This window comes from Epinephelus lanceolatus, chromosome 5 (genome assembly GCF_041903045.1).
Source record: "Epinephelus lanceolatus isolate andai-2023 chromosome 5, ASM4190304v1, whole genome shotgun sequence".
Classification (NCBI taxonomy): Eukaryota; Metazoa; Chordata; class Actinopteri; order Perciformes; family Serranidae; genus Epinephelus; species Epinephelus lanceolatus.
In genome coordinates this window covers 43,943,387-43,962,756 of record NC_135738.1, presented here as the reverse complement: position 1 = coordinate 43,962,756, position 19,370 = coordinate 43,943,387, and the positions used below count along the sequence as shown (strand labels likewise).

Sequence of the window (19,370 nt, the reverse complement as noted above, 5' to 3'; positions counted from 1 at the left end):
CAGGCCACTCTATGCAGACAAAGGTGCACACCTGCACAGCTGATCCTCCTAATCAAAGCCAGTTAATTTAGTCTAAACACAACAACAGCATGAAAAAAAAGAAAAAAAAGAGTCAATTAACTCATGACTTAACAATGTCCCTTAAGCCTCAAGTGAGAATAACTTTAACTCCAATCTGACAGTGTTTCATGGGGGATAGGAGTTAGTGTAACAGACTTAGGGTAATGTGCTATAGTTGACTAAAGAGAGGAGCTGGATGAATGTTGTCTTGCCGTATTTTGGTGAGAAAAAACAAGATAAAATTATAATTATTATTATTATTATTATTATTACCCACAAGCCAATAAGACTCTGGAACACTAAAAAACAAGAACGTAGGGTTAAATATCTATGATTTGTTATCCTGATTTCCCATACTGTAATTCTGCTATCCGTCTAATCTGCATACACATATTGCATGCCAATCTGGATAAGGGATCCAGATATTGCACTGCTGTTCCCTGTTAAAGGGTTTCTGGGGGGAAAGATTTCCTCATCTGAAAACAGATGTTGACAGAGTTTTCCTCTGGGGACATAATTTACAGTTGAAAAAAGGTAATAAATCCCAATATATTTTATCGCAATACTCGGCATATTGCAACACATTTAAAATCGCAAAAATACTATATCGTCACTTAAGTATCATGATAATATCGAATCATGGATCCTCTGGCGATTCCCACCCCTATAAGTTAGTATCTCTTGATATGGGCTGCACAAATAAAACTGACTTGACAGAAAACACAGCTGTTTTTATTTCACAGAATACACAGCCTCATCCCGTTTGCAAAAATAATTCTATAATACACAAAATTGCTTCATCTGAAAAGTGTCAGAGTCTTCAGGTTTAAAACTATCACAAAGAGCCAGAGGGGGGGGGGGGGGGGGGGGGGGGGGGGGGGGGGGGGGGGCGGGGGCGGGAGACAAGGAATTCTGGCTAAAAGCAACATGAAACCCTACTGTGTGTGTGAAACACCACTCTGAGGCATGCAGCAAATATAGGATTTTGTTCTTACTTATAAAAATGTAGGTTCACATCAACAGGCTAATTACAAAATTCATACAAATGCAAACAGAGTCTTCATACCATCACATCATAAAGGACAGATTAGTCACCTACATGGGCGTAAAGTTCTTCCTCGTGTCACAGACCATTTTGCAGTTGTATTACGTCTTTCTTCATAATTTTTTTCTTTCTGTTAACCAACAGGGGGCAGAGAGACTCCAAAACAAATGATGCTTCTCAACACCAAGGATGCTTCCTTGGTAGAGGCTAGGCAAGAACACACATTGGAACAGGCTATTGAGTGCCCAGATGTGCATCCTTGAAGAGGCCCTGCCATCAATTCTGGCAAATTATCCGCAAGGAATTGTGGGTAGTTCATACCTGCTGAGGATACACACATGCATCTTTGAAAATTCTCTTAAGGAAGGACTCTGTCCTCGGTAAAATTTAAAGGATCCTTGACATTGATATTTGATGATGTAGCCGCCTTGAAATTTAAGGATCCTTCCTTGACTTTGAGAAGCACCAATAGTTTCAGAATTAAAGCTGATATTCTGTAAGCTTATCAAGTTGTTGTGGCTCTTGTGTTAACAAACACCCAGCGGACACAGAACAACATCAGCAACAAATAATAAGTTCAATTGTCTTTAGCTCTAGAAACACTCCAGCAACTGTGGTTTCCTGTGATTTTTTTTTGAAAGAACTCTCTTAATTCTCATATTAATTATAGGGGAAATAGGAACTTTCTTCTAAGAAATGCTTCATTTAACTCCAAATACATGTTTGCTATTACTTACAACTGAAAACCCATTTCTCCATACAAGTAATTCTGCTTGCTTGCAAATTGACCTATTTCAGTTTTGAATGTTTGGATTACCCACTGTGTACTGACTTCAAAGACTACAGTAGGTTACACAAACAAGTACTTGGAATTTAGTAATTAATTGGAGTTGTATAAAATGAACACTGTCTTTGTTTTTCCTATTATTAATACCATAGTTCTTTCCATTAAAATTATTACAGAAAATCATGGAATTATGGACCCATAAAATAAAGCATTATTGCTCTGGTTTGGTTCACAAATGCCAAAGAAATATATCTAGTGTTAAGGTCTGCTATTGACAGTCTAACAGTAACCTATTCCATTGGTACATTTACATGTTACATTGACTTTAAACTGTGTTATTGCTGTAAAGTTGAGCACATTCAGCATAATAAAAACATTGACCACAATCCTATCTGGGCAGCAAAAAAGATGATCTTACAGTGGCATGCATAGGTTTGGGCACCTGCAGTCAAAATTTCTTATGCTGTGAATATTTAAGTGAGTGTAAGACTAACTGATCTCCAAAAAGCATGAAGTTAAAGATGAAACATGCTTTTCACCATTTTAACCATGCAAAAGTTTGGGCACCCCAAGACATTTGAGCTCTCAGACAACTTTTACCAGGGTCTCGGACCTTAATTGGCTTGTTAGGGCTCTGGCTTGTTCACAGTCATCATTAGAAAAGGCCAGGTGATGCAAATTTCACAGCTTTATAAAGACTCTGACCCCTGAAACCTTGTCCCAACATTCAGCAGCCACGGGCTCATCTAAACAGCTGCCTAGCACTCTGAAAACTAAAATAACTGATGCCCACAAAGCAGGAGAAGGTTATAAGAAGATAGCAAAGTGTTTTCAGGTAGCTGTTTCCTCAGTTCATAATGTAATTAAGACAATGTAAAAAAGACCAAGAAAATGTTCTGAGAGAGCAGCTCGTATGATTGTTAGAAAGGCATATGATTGTTAGAAAGGCATGAAAACATCATTAAACTAAACATCATTACAAGTCTGTCGATGGACCTCAAAGAGCAGTGTATGCATGACGGCCCAAAAATCTCACAGAACTAGAAGCCTTTTGCAGGAAGAATGGGTGAATATCCCCCAAAACAAGAACTGAAAGACTCTTAGCTGGTTTCACAAAGTGTTTAGAAGCTGTGATACTACGTACTGCTAAGTACTGACCACAAATGTAATCTTGTTTAAAATATTGATGAAATGTGTCAACTTGAACTTTTTGCCTCTTGGAAATCTTTTACTAGCTAAGCTATTCACAGTTAACAGAATTTTGACAAGGGGTGCCCAAACTTTTGTATGCCACTGTATCTTATGAATTCTGAACAGGTGTCCCTGAAGGTTTCATGGTGAACATCATAGGAACTTTAGGCCTGTGGTGTAGTAGAGGGTACAAGCAGGTATACAGGGTATACCCACCTCTTTTTATGGTTGTTTACAGTATATCCACCAACCAGCCAAAGAGCTACTGGGATATATGGCAGGGTATACCCACTTCCTCCTCTGTAACCTACCCATCTACCTAGTAATACACCCATCTCATCAACTACCACTACATGACTGCTATAGGCTAAACTGGAGACCCAAACTCACAGTCATTGACCATCTGATCCAACAGCAGTAAAGCCAGCATTCTCACGGTGACGACAAACTTAACAGTGTTCACATCCTCTTATAATTTTTGATACATTTTACAAAGAATTGTGGTTTACAAATGTGTACAATGGATGTGCAATGATACCAATGTGATTGTACCATTTGAGAAACGGTATTCTACCAAAGTTTTGATTCACATGTAAGAACAGGAACACATGTATGTTGTGAAATGGGCTCCAGTTAACCTATATGTTGGTACTGAGAACAATGGTAAAGACATGCATTGCTAATGTACACATACATCAGAGAAAATACTGTAAGGAAAAAACAATAATAAAGTAATAATAATAATAATATTAACTTAATGTACATAATCACAACACTAAATATGAAAATACAGTACAATTGTAAAACAACAACAACATTACAGTATATGTAAGAAAAGTACTGTCAGGAGACATATCTGAAGCAGCCACTGTGTCTATTGCAAATAATCTGGGGGTGTGTGATGGTGTTGGTTTAGGCTAAGGCAGAACATGTCCCAGGTGGAAGATGATGGAAATTTCTGGCTCATTATCAAATAAAAACAATCTTATTAGGGACAAAGTTTCTTAGACGGGATTTATACCTCTGCATCAAACTGATGTGCTACCTACCTCTGCGTCAACACAGAGCCTAGACTGTAACATATGGCGAAGCCTGATGTGCACCTCCCCAAAAAAGAACCTACACACTACACTATGACAATAAAGCCCCCACAAAATAGCATTTTAAGTCTTGTGTGTGATTCATTCTGGCTTCATATGAGTAGAGTAACTCTCCGCTAGCCACTAGGCTAATTTATACCATGTAAAATGCTATTGGCTTGTGCTAATAACATCAGCATGTTGTATTTGTGGGGAAAATGTCTCCAGAAGAAGACAAGTGCTTTGTCTGTGAATGCTGTGAGTTATGTTGAGGGCTGGTGTGTGTGTGTACTTGTAATTGAAACTGTAGCTATTAAGCCAAGTTTATGTGTTTTGGGACACAGACACACCAACCACAAGTATAAATGCTCACAAGGGGTAGGCCACGAGCGTAGGCTACAGCGTATAGGCTCTGCATAGAGCTGATGCACATGTATAAATCACAGTTGTTTTCAAAAGGACCTCACGTCCTCCATTCTTTGCTTTTTGGGGGACATTTTTTTACAAAGGTTACAAGAACAGTTGTTGACATTAAAATGACATGGAATGTAATGGTTGACAGATTAGTTAACACCTTACTCCCATATTCCCATTGGAACTATCTGTAGTCAATTTAGGGACATATCATCTGAACAAACTCAAACACATTTTTTTCAAAATGTAGTATTGATTATCTTTAGTTTTAGTATTCTTAAAAAGACAGCGTGTAGTTGTCAATCTGTAGTTTTCAAACATGTTTGCATTTCAGCACACTTTACAATTTACATATTCTGTTCTGACTGGACAGCTGTTTTCAGGGACATGTTCGTTTTCTGTGACAACCTGACGTGTTGCTCCCATGCACCATATAGGACATTTATATAAAACTAAACTTTTCCCAACTCCCCACTGTTGCTTGTGTGTTGCACCTTTGCACCATTGACAGCCGTGCCTCCTTGTGGAGCGGATTTCCACTGACAATGACATGTAGTTGCTTTTCTATCTTTGTAGCTGTATGAGTGAATACACCGCTTTAATCTGAAGAACTGTGATAAAAATCCATCCGAAGCTTTCGAGGTATTTTGCTCTTGTTTGCAATACACTCACACGCACGCACGCACGCACACACGCACACACGCACACACGCACACAAAATGGAGGTGGAAAGGGTAACAGAGGCAGAGACACACAAACATATGCTCACATGATTATTTACTGTTTAAGTAAGTGCCATGTCTGTGCATGAATGTGCATCTGTGTGATAAGTACAACTCAGCCATGCAGACGCACACGGGACTCCTATCATACAGGCGTGCGTTTGTACATTTAGGTGTGTGCATCCTGCGACTGCACAGGCACACGCGCTTGCATGTGACTCTGTCCAACCAAAATCAGCACAGAAAAAAACATTTAATGTGATTAAAGCAGGAAAGTTAGTAAATCACTCTGACACATTATCTGCTGTCCACAGCTGCTTTATACTGTATGACAAACTTCTCCTTCAGTTTATGAACTCTGCAACATCTGAAGGCAGCAAGACCCATATGTTGATGGATCCACAGCCTCTGAGAAGCACTGCACTGGAGCGCGCTGCCGTTACACACAGCCGTTCACTGAAAATGACACCAGGCTGTTTCAGTATAACCACAGAAACCTCTACACACATCAAACCGATCATTTAGAAGTTGATATTCTGCTTTTTATAAAGGAGATGTCGGGTTACCAGGGCTCATCATAAAATCTTTTCAAACTTTCTTTTAAGCAAAAGTAGCATCTGTTTTATCCCTGAAGCGCACTGCAGTGCAAACCCTGCTGAGTAACTTTAATTACTGAATTGTGACCATGTATGAGGTGAAATACATTAGAATTATTTTTTAAATATTGTTGGTCTGTTATGATCATATAAACGGTTTCACCAAATCAATTTCTTCGTTTTTTTATTTCTAGTGTTATTATACAGTAATCATCCTCAGTCAGTCAGTGGGTTTAGATTTGTACTGATGTGTGTCGATGTCATGACGCTTTAAACCATTCGGACAGTCCCTGAGTTAAAGCTTTCCATTTGCTGAACTCGTCATCACGTCTGTGATTGGCAGAGCTGTTTTAGAGCTATGACACCAGTGATGTGACTGGATGAGAGAGTATTAAAAGATCACCACACCAGCTGATCAACTCACCTTCAACCAGCCCTTTTAGATGTTGCGCAGCTGCTGCACACACATGTACATGTGCACATGCATAATGATGATACATACACATGTGTGTGTCTACATGTCTGAGTTGTAATTATTACGCACAGACGCACATGAATACACACATGTAGGACTTTTAGTAAATAATCACACCAGGGTTGGTGTGTCTTATCCTCTGTGACCCTTTCCACGCCCCATACACACATACACACACAAACACACACTGTCCATCAGTCAGCTTTGTCCTTCTTTCTTGGCGTGACTTTACTTGCCACCGCAGATCCCACTGCTCCGACACCCTCTGTAACCATGGAGACACTCCCTTTGACCAGTCCTGCACTGGCTGCTGGCACACTGGTCACAGCTGTCTTGGTGAGCTCAAAACTTTTAGTTCCCACCCATGCAACGCCCCCCAGTGTGGCACCGACAACATTTCGTGTCATGCTGAAGAGGCCACCGCCCATTCTCCACATGACTCCTCCCTCTGGCCTGGGATGGTCCTTATCTGTGTCTAAGACAGAAAGAGACAGAGAGAGAGTCAGACACAGTCAGACAGAAGCAAAGGAGAGACACACAGGTAGAGACAGAAAGACAGAGGGAGAAAGAGAGACAAGGCAGAGAGAGAGAGAGAGCGAGAGAGAGAGAGAGAGAGAGACACACACACACACACACACACACACACACACACACACACACACACACACACAAAGAGATAACAGACAGACAACCAAAGAGAGACAGAATTTAACTGTAATAACTGTAACTGTAATTTAAAATACAAATACAAATGTCTCCCCTTCTGTTCCTGAGATATGACACTGAATAATGGCCAGAGGAGTGTTTTTGCTGAACATCATGGTGTCACAGTAAAGCTGATCTTTGACCCTTTGACATTTGTGTCATATTTAAAGACATTCCCTTAAAGGGAAATTTCAGTTTATTTCAACCCGTCTCCTATCGTCCTAAATTTTTTTTAAGTGACTAATGACATAGAAATGATAGTTAGCATGTTAGCCGTTAGCCTAGATACAGACCTGTTAAAACGTAAGTGAACGGGCATCCCTTCAAGTGCAAAGTTAGTCGACTAAACAAGCTTTTTTCCCACAAAGACCGCCTCATATCGTTAGGATAAATGTCAGAGAACATATAGAAAACAACATGTAAACGTGTTGTCTTACCTTACCGGTGTGCTGCCATGTTTGTTTATCCCTCTAGCTCTGCTTTCCAAAGCGCGGCCAAAATATCGCGAGAACAAGCAGCGATCTCATAGCGTGCCTGAACAAGCAGCAACAGCTGGAAGGCAGAACCGGACAGTAGCCTGAAAAGTTCATTCATTTATTTTATGAAAGATTTATAGAATAATGGCTGCAAGGAATGGCAGCCTTATTTTCAAGGTCTGGATGTGACCGAGGACGAGACACCTGGAGTAGTATCCAGCTGGGCTTTATCTAGAGCTGGCAAGATATATTTCAGCCGCGCCTTGGAAAGCAGAGCTAGATGGTAAACAAACATGGCAGCACACCGGTAAGGTAAGACAACACGTTTTACATGTCGTTTTCTATATGTATGACATTTATCCTAACGATATGAGGTGGTCTTTGTGGAGAAAAAGCTTGTTTAGTGGACTAACTTTGCACTTGAAAGGATGCCCGTTCAATTACGTTTTAAGGGGTCTGACGCTACGGCTGTATCTAGGCTAACGGCTAACATGCTAACTATTATTTCTATGTCAGTAGTCACTTGAAACAAATTTAGGACGATAGAAGACAGGTTGAAATAAACCGAAATTTCCCTTTAAGGTGTTCTTCACTTATTCACGAGAATGAGAATGTGACCTGACCTTTGACCACCAAAAATCGAATCAGTTCAGCCTTGAGTCCAAGTGGACATTTGTGCCAAATTTGAAGAAATTACTTTGAGGTGTTCACAAGGATGGGACGGACAGAACCCAAAAACATCATGCCTACGGCCACAGCTATTGCAGGTGCGGAGGCATAAAAACACATTTGTCTCTAGTGATAATGACTGTTAGGTCAATAGCTTTCTTTAACTTGGTGCTTAGCTAAAGCCTTTATGCCGTCGAGAGTTCCTTTACATGCTTCGAGTTTTGTTTGTTATTGCACTTACTTGGTTTGTTGAAGTTGATTGTAGTCTGTCCGGTTGGTTATGTGTGGATTGTGTGAGCGTGTGCATGTGTTGGCTCTGAGCTCTAACATGAATCAAATAAATCGAATGAACTAAAAAGTACAAATAAACAAACATACGCTATTATCACTCGATCGATTGATATCCACAAAATAGCGTTCATTGTGTCAGTAAGTGTCGAGTATCAAAACAAAACGGAGCAGAGCAGAGCAGAGCAGAGCAGTAAAAGACTGTGTGCTCTCTCAGCATTCACTGTTTGTTGCACACCTGCATGCAGCTAGTGACCTGTTTATAAAGGCCTTTCGTTAATACCACTGGTCAATACCAGATGGTGACATTTCTCATGTATACATGACTCATTTAAATATATTTAAATGAGTAACTAAAAATGGCTCCAACAATGACAATAGGCCCGTTTCCACCACAGGAACTTCAGGATAATTTTACGGGGCCGGGGCCGTTGGTGTCTCCACCGCAGGAACCACTCCCGAAGGACAGAGTTCCGGAACTTTTACAGGGGCTAAACAAGTCCCTGCCTCGGGGTAGGTACTCAGAACGGCCCCGAAAAACTCCTGGGTGGGGCTTGGGGTTTACTTGGTGCTGATTGGATATACTCAAGGAGGGATGTGACGTCAACAGAAAGCAACAAAATAGCCGGCATTTTTAAAACTCAGCATGGTCGTGCAACGCTTACGTCACATCCAGAGCCTGGTAACTTTACAGGAACCTTCCTCCTACTCCGTCCTCTCAGTGGAGACACGGCGGTTGAGAGGGCCGTGTGAGAGGACGTTCCTGTAAAGTTCCTGCCCCCCAAATAGTACCAGGAACTTCTTCAGTGGAAACGGGCCAAATGGCCCACATGATCAAAGCTGATGGAGGGTCCACTTAGGTCCACTCTGGTATTAGACATATTGACACACATGCCTGAGACCATCTGGTGTGCAACAGGAAAAGGGTTTGGACCCGGCCTGACTTAAGTCCCAGGAAGGGTCTTGAATAGCAGGCACTGACTGGACCTGTGATGATCTCTTCTTCCTAACAACTAGTGTATGGATGTAATTCCTCACCATGTGGGTGTTCCTCCTGAAGGCAGGGGGAGACTTCCTCCTGTTCTCTGTCTTCACAGTTCTGGTGGTTGTTGAAGTCAACAGGAATTGAGCTCACCTCCTCCACCTCCTGCTGTGAAGTCAGCACCTGAAACACAGCATGAATCATCGATATTACAGGGTGGTAAAGTTCTGCACTGAAAAGCAAAGCTATTTAGTGAAGAAGGCACAGTCGCGATGAAGTGTGTGGATATTCCTGAGTGATGTTGTGTCTTGAAATGATGTTGTTTTTTATTATCTCAGGTAACAGAATTCATCAAAACAAATATAACATTGGATATATATTTAGTGAGAATTTCCAGTAGCTGTCACACTAAAACATGTTAATGCCCTGTGGGATCGATTTTTTATTTCCAAAACCTGGCTGGATCATTTGTGGACAATCTGAAGATGCTTTGTCAATTGAGCAAAAAATGTGGAAGGAGATAGGTTTAATAAGTTTTAAAGTTTTTGGAAAAAACAGAGGTGGTGGATCTTATGGAATTACCATGGTCTAGAGTGCCCTCTCAGCTCTTTGGACTCTCAGCACTTTTCTAGTTTGGAAAACACTCATATAACTAGAAAAGTGCACTCAGTAGAGTACAGATCTCCACTAAGTGGCTGCGTTTAGGCTGTGGCTGCTGGAGCTGCTCATGGCCACTTTGGGCACTGCTGTGCCCAGTGGAATTGACAGCAAAGAACGAAAACATTGTTTTTAATGCATCTTAACTTTACATCTTAACTTTTTGTCTTAACTTTAGTGGTTTATAACAAAACAGATACGGAATTAATTTCTAGATGCTCTGAGACCTGACTTTTCTATGGATTTTTTTTTTGAGCCATGACAAAGGCCAAAATATGGCCTGCACCAGATAAGGTAAGGCATCTTGTTTTTTGCTGAGACAACGCTTTTTGTCCTGTGCTTTTGCTACATGATTTTGTTAATGAGTTTTGGTTTCTAGCAGCCGGTTAGGAGGAGTAAGAAGTGAGCAGTCTATGACGACATAATAAAACAAGACTTTCAACAATTGTAAATTATTACAATCATGAGAGGTCCTTGAGCATATAGTCATAAATGTGCATATCAAATATTAGGCAGAGCTTCTGACAGACTGATACACACACTCACACATGCTCACACAACTAAACACATGACCCTCTCCAGGCTTATGCCAGAGGGAGATAATGCCGACCATGTATTTCTGGAAGTGCCCACAGAAGTACCAACATTACTGTATGTTACCTCAACCAAAAATCAATTAAATGAAGAAAAGAATGGATGTTTACGAGGCAGGGACATGCGCACATGTGCATAGTCTGCCATACTTTATAATTCAATAATCCAGTATAAGGTTTTAAAATAACAAATAAATAGGTTACTATTGTAGACAGGCCTACAACAATAAATTAAAAAAGTATTTCTTATCTTTCCTTGTAGTATCAATGTTCAAATGCATTTTATCATTATGGTTGCATGTCATGTTTATGTGTTTTTAGGTATTTTATTGGGTTAGGTGTCAGGTAGGGTTGCAGCGGTATGAACAGTACTGAACAGTAACCGCCTCAGCAAATACCGCAGTTTTGCAGTATCATAGTATTACAGAATTAATATCATTATCACTCACAATGTCCCTTAAAGGGATGAGAATAGAAGGTTTACTTTGGTTTAACAAACATTTTATCACTATATTTGAAACTTGAAACAATTTTTTAATTGGAAGTTTGTGTAAAAAGTCTCCTTTTTGAAAGTAGCTAAAATAAAGGTTAGATTCTCCATCTAGTTGTGTTTTTTTCCAATACTGTAGATAAGCAATTGTAAATTGTATAATAACTGGAGGCACATAAACATCAGCACATCATCAGTATTAACCAATATCAGTTTTAAAATGAAAAATCTTAATCGGCCAACATGCTGATGATGTTAGTACGTCATTGTTATCAGCCAGCATCGGCTCTAAAATGAACTATCAGAAAAGGCCAACATGCTTTTTCTTATTTTGCACAGTGAATGAATATTACATACATTGTAAAGCATTCTGTTTCATGTCTCCATCTGCTGGTGGACCATCACAATAAGAGTATGCATGCATAATATGATGCTAATTCCACTACAGAAGAGACTTGAAGACCACTAAAATTAGGTGGGGACAAAAATGGATATAATAATCAAATAATAATCAAATGTTACATATTGGCATATCGGCAAAAAAAACAATATCGTACATCCTTATTTAATACCTTGAAAACAGAATACTGCTGCAACCCTAGTGTCAAGATGACATTGTAAATTTATTATTTACTGTAAATAATGTGGAAATATCTGTTGCTTACATTGTATATTTTAATAAGGACCCCAGGAAGAGCAGTTGTTGACAACAAAGTAATTAATGGGGATCCTAATAAACAATAAACACTATAAAAAAGAAACTTCCTATTTAGCTCATTACTATAGCCTACATAATTTTCACGTGTATATATCATTTCCTTATTTAGCACTACAATGATATATTGCAAAAGGTCCGTAAAGCAAATACCCATCTTTCAGAGTCAAGGGAAAAAAAAGTGGGAGCTTATCTTGAGTCTCCCTCACTAGGAAAGCTATGGATTCCAAATCCACAAAGAAAATAGAGGAAAACAGAGGATTTCATTGTGTGCAAACTAATTTATTTGCTTTCTCCGCCAACACTACAAAGTTAAATTACCAAATAATCACAAATAGCCACTGCAGAGTAGCCACCTTCTGGTAAAACATTTTAAAGAATGATAAATGCTTATTTAGACCTAATTTAGACTGAACAGGTGTTGTAGATATACAAATGAACATATGACTATGAATATATACTAGAAAATCTCATACTTTACACCCCCCTGTATTTTCTCAGGAGACTCAGATCTTTCAACGTCTGCAGAAGCATGTTGCAGAGTCATCTTCTACACTGTCGAGTGCTGGGGCAGCAGAATAAAAGCAGCTGATGCTAACAGACTCAATAAGGTCAGCAGGAAAGCTGGTTCTGTCCTGGGGGTGGAACTGGAGTCTTTGGTGGAGGTATCAGAGAGAAGGACGCTGAGAAAATTACTCAGTATTCTGGACAGCACCTCTCACCCCCTGCATGCCACTCTAAAATCATATCAGAGCACATTCAGCCGTAGACTGAGACCACCGAGGAGAGGCAATATAACTCCTCCTCCACTTCTGTAGGGAGAAAAGCTGAAACAAAAGAAACTGACAACAATATTCACCTACATTAGGTGCACTACATTTAAGATAGTGTCACTACTTTTCAGTATCTTTTACCATATTTTTCTCAACATCATGTGCATTATTACTTTTCAGTATCGTGATCACGTGAATGTACTGCAATATCATTTTCTCAAAATCAGCACATAAATCATCGGGAGCAGTGTGCTTCTTTCCACAATTTGAGTTCATTTTTAGTAACTCTTGTACTTATCTTACTTCTGTTGTTACTCTATTAGGCAGTGGGTTTTGCTTTTGCTCTTTAAAAACACATCTTATCCTGTATATTAGAATATTTTGCCAGATATTTAATACACTTGACCCTGACCCAAGGACCCCACTAGTTGTTCTGGTTATTCTTTTCTGTTCTGGTAACATTATTTGTTGTTTCTGTAATCTGAAGCATTCTCTGGCACAAGAATTTCCTTCTGGATAAATAAAGTTATATTAAATCAAATTGAATACATATACATAGCTTATTAGGTCAATTTACTGGTTGAATAAATCCCAAGAATAAGGCAATTCAGATGAAATGTCACCATTCACTAGAGCACAGCCATATATATTGGTTAGAAGGGAATTAAGGGAGTGGGGCATCTTCCTCTATCTTACCATATATGTCACATATTACGCAAAGTAACCACTAAAGGCTGAGTAATGTAACGTTAGTGATGAAAAAATGTAGGCTACTATTTCCCTTTAAAATGTAGTGGAGTGTTAGAATAAAGTAGAAAATATATTTTCAGTAAATCCTCAAAAGAACTCCAGCCTCTCGGGTAAACTGATTCACCATCTCGCATGTTTCTTTTTAATGGTATAATTACAACAAGAGGACAAATTCATTCATTCGCTCACTGTCACATTATTTGTCACCCACATGAACTGTTACCGTCCGCTGCTGGACTAGCTGTGTTGACAGTTAACATGTAGCGGTAATGTCTGCACAGCTGAATCCTATTTTACAGCAGCCTAAAACATGAGTTGATTTTACCGCAGTGAGTTATCTGTGCTCTTTATGTTAGCTCGCTCTGAGCGACACACACAAAACGATACAACACACACACCGCTACACGGATATCTGCTGTCTTTACTGTTGTCTCTATTGGCAGCCTGTGACGTTACTGGATATCAGCGTCACCACTGACACTACAGTTTTGGCTCTGCAGTAGAACAAGACCAAAGAATATCTCACCTCCATCCCGTTAGCTGCTTTCAAAACGTTTCCTCGGTTTATGCTTTTAGCGGTCCTGCTTCTGTTGTTTTGCTGTCAACCTGAAAGCGGAAGTGACGTAGTGTTGTTTACTGTGCGGTGGTAGGGGCAGCAGCGCTGTAGCATCATTTCGACCATCGCTGCTGATTTCTTTTATCCTTGAACTTGTATCCTCTGGCTTATTCTGTACATTTGCCTCGTGGAAAAAAACATATACAATAAAAAGTAGTGAAATTAAAAACAGAATTCTTAAATTATGCAATATCACCCAAAGCTAAAGAAATTCATTTCCAATGAAATTACAAAATGCAATGGTGCCAATGATCAAGCTGAACAGCACTGAATACACTGCAATGCTCACTTGAATAATAGCCTACCATGCATGCATGAATGATGAGGGATATTTGAAGGTGTTTTGAAAAGCAGACACTGCACTGCAATACTGGCTCTAATGTGTGTGAATGTCAATGAATAGTTAAATGAGACCAATACTCTGGGATATTTCAAAGTTTTTGAAAGGCTGACTCTACACTGCAGTGCTGACTTTAACGTGTAAGAAGAAGGCGAATTAGCAGGAATAGATGGAAAGCTGGAAATGAGCTTAGTATGAATATTATTGAAAAGTTGAATGATAGCCTCCCAATACTGTTGAATATTATAGCCTACTGTTAATACAGGGTTATATAGACAGCCAAATTGCTGAACACAGAACATTAGTCTCTCCATCCAGCTGATTAGAAGATTGATTATTTTACATTTTTTAAATCTTTATTCAAAATACTGAGATACATAAAGGTTTATTTCGTGGAGATTTGACTTCTTAATAATTCTTATGAGGGAGAAATAAGTACGACTAGAGGTTTGTGGATGTAATGAACCATGGCCTAACCTTTAAAGTACTTTTGGGAAGTAGAGTAACTTTAAAGTCTACACTCAATAATGGGTGACGCTTTACAGATGATGAAGCCAGGCACACCCAAATATGTAAAAAGCTTGACTGATGAATGTGAATAGAGACACGTCATGCAGATTAATAAATAGAGCAGTGGAGGTAGTGAGAGCACCACCCTCCTCCTGACAGACCGCTGCACTCTGCAACAGCAACACAACAGGTTTACGATGAGAGATGGAGTGCAGCTGGAGGCGCAGACATGCCAAGACTTCTCACTGCAAACATGCCTGTGGGCCACCTCTCACTCCTCAGGAATTATTTTTACATATTGACTTCTCGAAGTATTTTTCAATGTGTGGGGTATATCATAGGTTATTTTATTATTGTTTTAAGAGACTTTCATACATTCATCTGATTTGGGGGAATCAGACATTTCCAACATTTTCATTAATTTGGTAAAGTAGATGGATCATTTGGATTGCGCTGTCTAACCTGCTCCAGGTGTGACACCAGTTCTCTTTTGCGTTTGTCCTTTTATTTCTGTGTTGTTTCCATGTTTCCTTGTCGCTGCATCTCCTTAGATTTCTTGTACCTTCTGGTATAACATCAGGCATTTCTTGTTTCCTCTTTACTTCCAGATGTTGGGACGCCTCCTCCCAGTGGTGCTGCTGTCACTGCCCGCCGCTCTTGTTGCAGATGTCGCCGAACTGCTTCGGACCTCGACAGACAAGAAGGACCGATCATCGGCTTCTCGCTGTCCCCTACCCACGCGAGTGCGCGCCGTGTCTGTCGGGCTCGTTCACGGAGCTGTGGAACAATACCAGGTGGTGAAGACGCCGTGAGTCAGTCATTCTGTGCTTCGCCCGAGGCTCTGCTCTCCCCCTGCAGCAATCTGGACCAAGGGTATCGCTGACAGAGATCGAAGGTGTTGGGGTGAACTGGCGCCGAGCTTCCTCCTCCCCAGACCCAGCTGGCCCCTGGAGTCCTGGCCCCATGTGTACACCTGACCATCTGCAGAGAAATCACCATGACTCTGTTAGCTCAGTAGTGCAGTCTACAAAACTGTGATCTGCTTTGTCAAACACTTTCCTGACATCAGCCACTGCTGGTGCATAATTTATTTTCTTCTACACAAAAGTTAAAAATTTACAATATCTTGTCATATGTCAATACACTGACTTATTCAATTCTATGTACTGGATGCTGATAGTATAAACATCAAATTTGTTTGCTTTTTTCCTATGGCTGTGAAGGGCCAAATGAGCTGCTCCTGTGATAGCAATGACGATCCTAATAAACTCTTAAAGGTGAAGTGTGTAAATTTAGGAAGATTTGGTGGTGTTTGGTGGTGACTTGCAGATTGTATCCAGCTAAACTTCTTCCAGCTAGAAGATCAGTCAGCGTTAATTGTTTGAGAGTTTTTTTTGGGAGCCAAATTATCTGCAGAGGTCTCTTACTCTCCAAAACCAAGTGATTTAAAAGCAGCTTCACGTTACAAACCAGTGAAACTCTGAGACTCTGCTTGTTGCAGAGGGGCTACGAACACAGGAGCCGACGGGAAAATGTGAATGACCCTGTCTGGAGCTAGAATTTGGTTTGTCAGTTTTGACAAAATATAAACACCTCATTCTAAGGTAAGGGAAACACAACAATTCTTAGTTTCAGGATATTATACAGTTATGAAAACCTAGCTATTAACATTATATTCCATTTGTACCAATACATCCCCCTCAATCATAACCACTGGACCTTTAAAGGGTCACTACACCCAAGTTACACTAAAAAAAAAACCTCTAAGCACTGAGCATTTCTTATTTAAGTGAGAAAAAACAGCTTTATATAAAATCTAGCAACATCTTTTTCTGAAAAAATCTAACAAACAACAAAAAAACCCCAAATCCACACACATATTTGTAACTGTTTAAAGATCTAGTGTGTAGAATTTAGTGGCATCTAGTGGTGATGTTGCAGATCGCAACCAACTGAAACTTCCCCTGTGAGCATGTAGGACAGGAGTGGCTGACGCCAAAAATGCGAATGGCCCTATCTAGAGCCAGTGTTTGGTTTGTCCGTTCTGGGCTACTGTTGAAACAACATGCAACAAGAGGACCCCCTCTGTGTGTAGATGTAAAAGTCTCATTTTAAGGTAATGAAATTACACATTTTTTTCAGGTGTCTATACACTAATTAAATCATAGGTGTAAATTTGATATTCCATTTGCGCCAATATATCCACCCAAATCGAGCCTGGTCTCACTCTGAAGTTGTCAGAGTCGGCGCATGGGCAGTAACTCGCGGCGTCAGATACCAAAAAAAACAGGGCGCCCTTTATCGTCGGCATGAAACGCAGACAGTTGCTGTAATAGTTTAATGGTGCCAGGCAGCTTTGGGGGAAACACAGCAGGACAAGGAGGAAAGTTAAGGTGACGAAGGTCCTATTGGGGTGGGTGGGAGGGAGGGATGAGGGAGGGAATACGTCCCATAAAAAGCCAAACTCTGCTCGTTTTTCCTAAACCTAACCATGTGTCTTTGTTGCCCAAACCCGACCATATGTGTTTGTTGTTGAAGGAAAAGAATTGCCAATTTGTACCGTCATAGTGAGTTTATTTTGAAAGTGACTGTATGTAAACATTAAATTTCCTGTGAAAACAGAAGTGTATCTTGAAAGAAGACAATGCATGTAACAGGCAGAACTTGACACGGTGTCCAAGAACGTCAACAACTAATGCACCCAGGGTACCTTGAACGTCGTATGGGGACTTGGAAAGTCCATGACCAGAACGTCAATATGTGACAAGGTCGGAGTGAGAATGTGTTGCCTAAATCATACATACTGGACCTTTAATACATAGAGTTGTATTCATCCCCATTGTTTTTGGGTGGAGACAGAACACTCAGATATAAATATCTCCCAACCTTGACACATAAAACCACACCTATTTGCATGACTGGATACCAGATCTTGAACATCAGTAGCAGTTTACGATGCACTTTACTGTACCTTTGGTCAGGGCGACTGAATGCTGGCTCCCACAAGCAACCTGAGATACCACTATGTTACACAGAGCTTCCACAGGCCTGAGAGAAACAGAGACAGAAAACAAAAGAGCACAAATATTTAACTCAGAGCTGATTAACATGAATCCATGTCAAGTTTTTTTTAAGAGTCATGTTTTACAAAATCTTAGTTTCTCCTTACCTAGGAATGTAAGTGCGAGTTGTGTCCACACAGAGAACTTTCCCTGTCTCAGACAGCAGTGTGACCAGATCATCACCACAACTCACAGCCTCAATCTTCTCCTTAAACTTCACAAACTCTGAAAAGAACACAGGACACATTAAGTGACGCAGCGGCTTATGTGTCATCATTACTGCAAATGAAACTTTTCCAAGAGTTTTAACTTATGTGAATAAATACATGCAATAACAGATCATCAAGACTGATAGTCACTCTGCTTTCCTCTGACTCTTCTCCCATCTTTGCTGTCATTTGTGCGAATGATGAAGGAGTTTCCATTACTTTTGACAAAAGCCAGCACATTGTGACCTGCCGACAGATCCGTGATGTGATAACTGAGGTTTACATGACGGACCCCATCATCTGTTGTAGGCCTACTGTCTATATGTGAGCCATCCTTTAACCGAAAGCCCCGCTGACTGTCCTCTCCCCATGAAAACATGTTGTCACAGTGCTCTGCAGCACCGACAGCTGATTTGTAGGACTCAGAAACGAAACTTACAGTGAACACAAAGTCTGCTGGGAGGAATGGAAAATTAAACCTGAACACAGCAGCATGATGAAAAACGACAACAAGCAGAGTCACGCTGACACACCTAGTCATAAATTAGTACCTTTAATGAAGACAAATGAAACTGCAGATGGCTATAGAATATGGATGCTTATTAAACTTATAAAAGTGTGTTTTTGTGTCACACTACATCAGAGTCGTCATCTGTGGATGTCACAGGTGGTTATGGGTGCATATGGTTGAATGTGCAGATTGTATGTTTTGGTGAAAGAAAGTGACAGTCATCTGCTTTTCTTCTAGTTTCATTTCATTTGCAGAGAAAGAGCACTGAGGGCGGTACTGAGACACTGTCCTAGAGAAGTTGCTATCAGAGATGGGTGTTTGTGTTTGTTAAGTTTAGGAAAGAGTCGAGGTTTGGGTTAAAATGAAGAGATTTCCTTCAGAGAGGGGCAAACTTCCCCCATGTGCGCACAGAGGAGGGCAGTCAGGATGAAGAGACTTTGCGTCATTTTGTTCAGTGAGAAATACAGCCTGTCAAAAACTGACATCCGAATGTGCTTAAATCAGGGTAGCTCATTCTGACAATAATCAAAATAGTTAGTTAGTGTGATGTGATCTGCAGGCTGGCAACTAGAATATTCAACACAGTTTATTCAGCAGTCCAAAAGAACGCTGGGTGGTGCTGTTTTGTGTGTTTTAAGCAGAGATGAGACTAAAT

The 19,370-nt window shown here is 40.2% G+C and overlaps 1 protein-coding gene across 2 annotated transcripts; it reads right to left on the bottom strand.

Annotated features, from left to right (window-relative positions):
- Positions 1-1,130: 1,130 nt before the first annotated feature.
- Positions 1,131-18,615, bottom strand: LOC117261923 (transmembrane protein 263-A). 2 transcript variants are annotated; one of them, XM_078168259.1, is made up of 7 exons: positions 18,355-18,614; positions 18,103-18,220; positions 17,905-17,981; positions 15,396-15,914; positions 13,994-14,207; positions 9,546-9,672; positions 1,131-6,844 (listed from the first exon to the last, which is right to left on the bottom strand). In XM_078168259.1, exons 5-7 carry the CDS (start codon positions 13,997-13,999, stop codon positions 6,564-6,566), a joined length of 414 nt encoding a protein of 137 aa, XP_078024385.1. In that variant the 5' UTR covers positions 14,000-14,207; positions 15,396-15,914; positions 17,905-17,981; positions 18,103-18,220; positions 18,355-18,614; the 3' UTR covers positions 1,131-6,563. The 2 variants fall into 2 exon arrangements, with proteins under 2 accessions (XP_078024385.1, XP_033490418.2); XM_033634527.2 differs by lacking the exons at positions 1,131-6,844; positions 9,546-9,672; positions 13,994-14,207 and having other exon boundaries at positions 14,229-15,914; positions 18,355-18,615.
- Between the last annotated feature and the right edge of the window lie 755 nt (positions 18,616-19,370).

Excerpts from the sequence above, each read along its gene's own strand:
- LOC117261923 (XM_033634527.2), bottom strand. The coding sequence starts at position 18,583 with ATGTTTTCATGGGGAGAGGACAGTCAGCGGGGCTTTCGGTTAAAGGAT. Across the intron at positions 17,982-18,102 it reads ACTCGCACTTACATTCCTAG|GCCTGTGGAAGCTCTGTGTA; the intron begins GTAAGGAGAAAC and ends TGTTTCTCTCAG. Across the intron at positions 15,915-17,904 it reads TTCAGTCGCCCTGACCAAAG|ATGGTCAGGTGTACACATGG; the intron begins GTACAGTAAAGT and ends ATTTCTCTGCAG.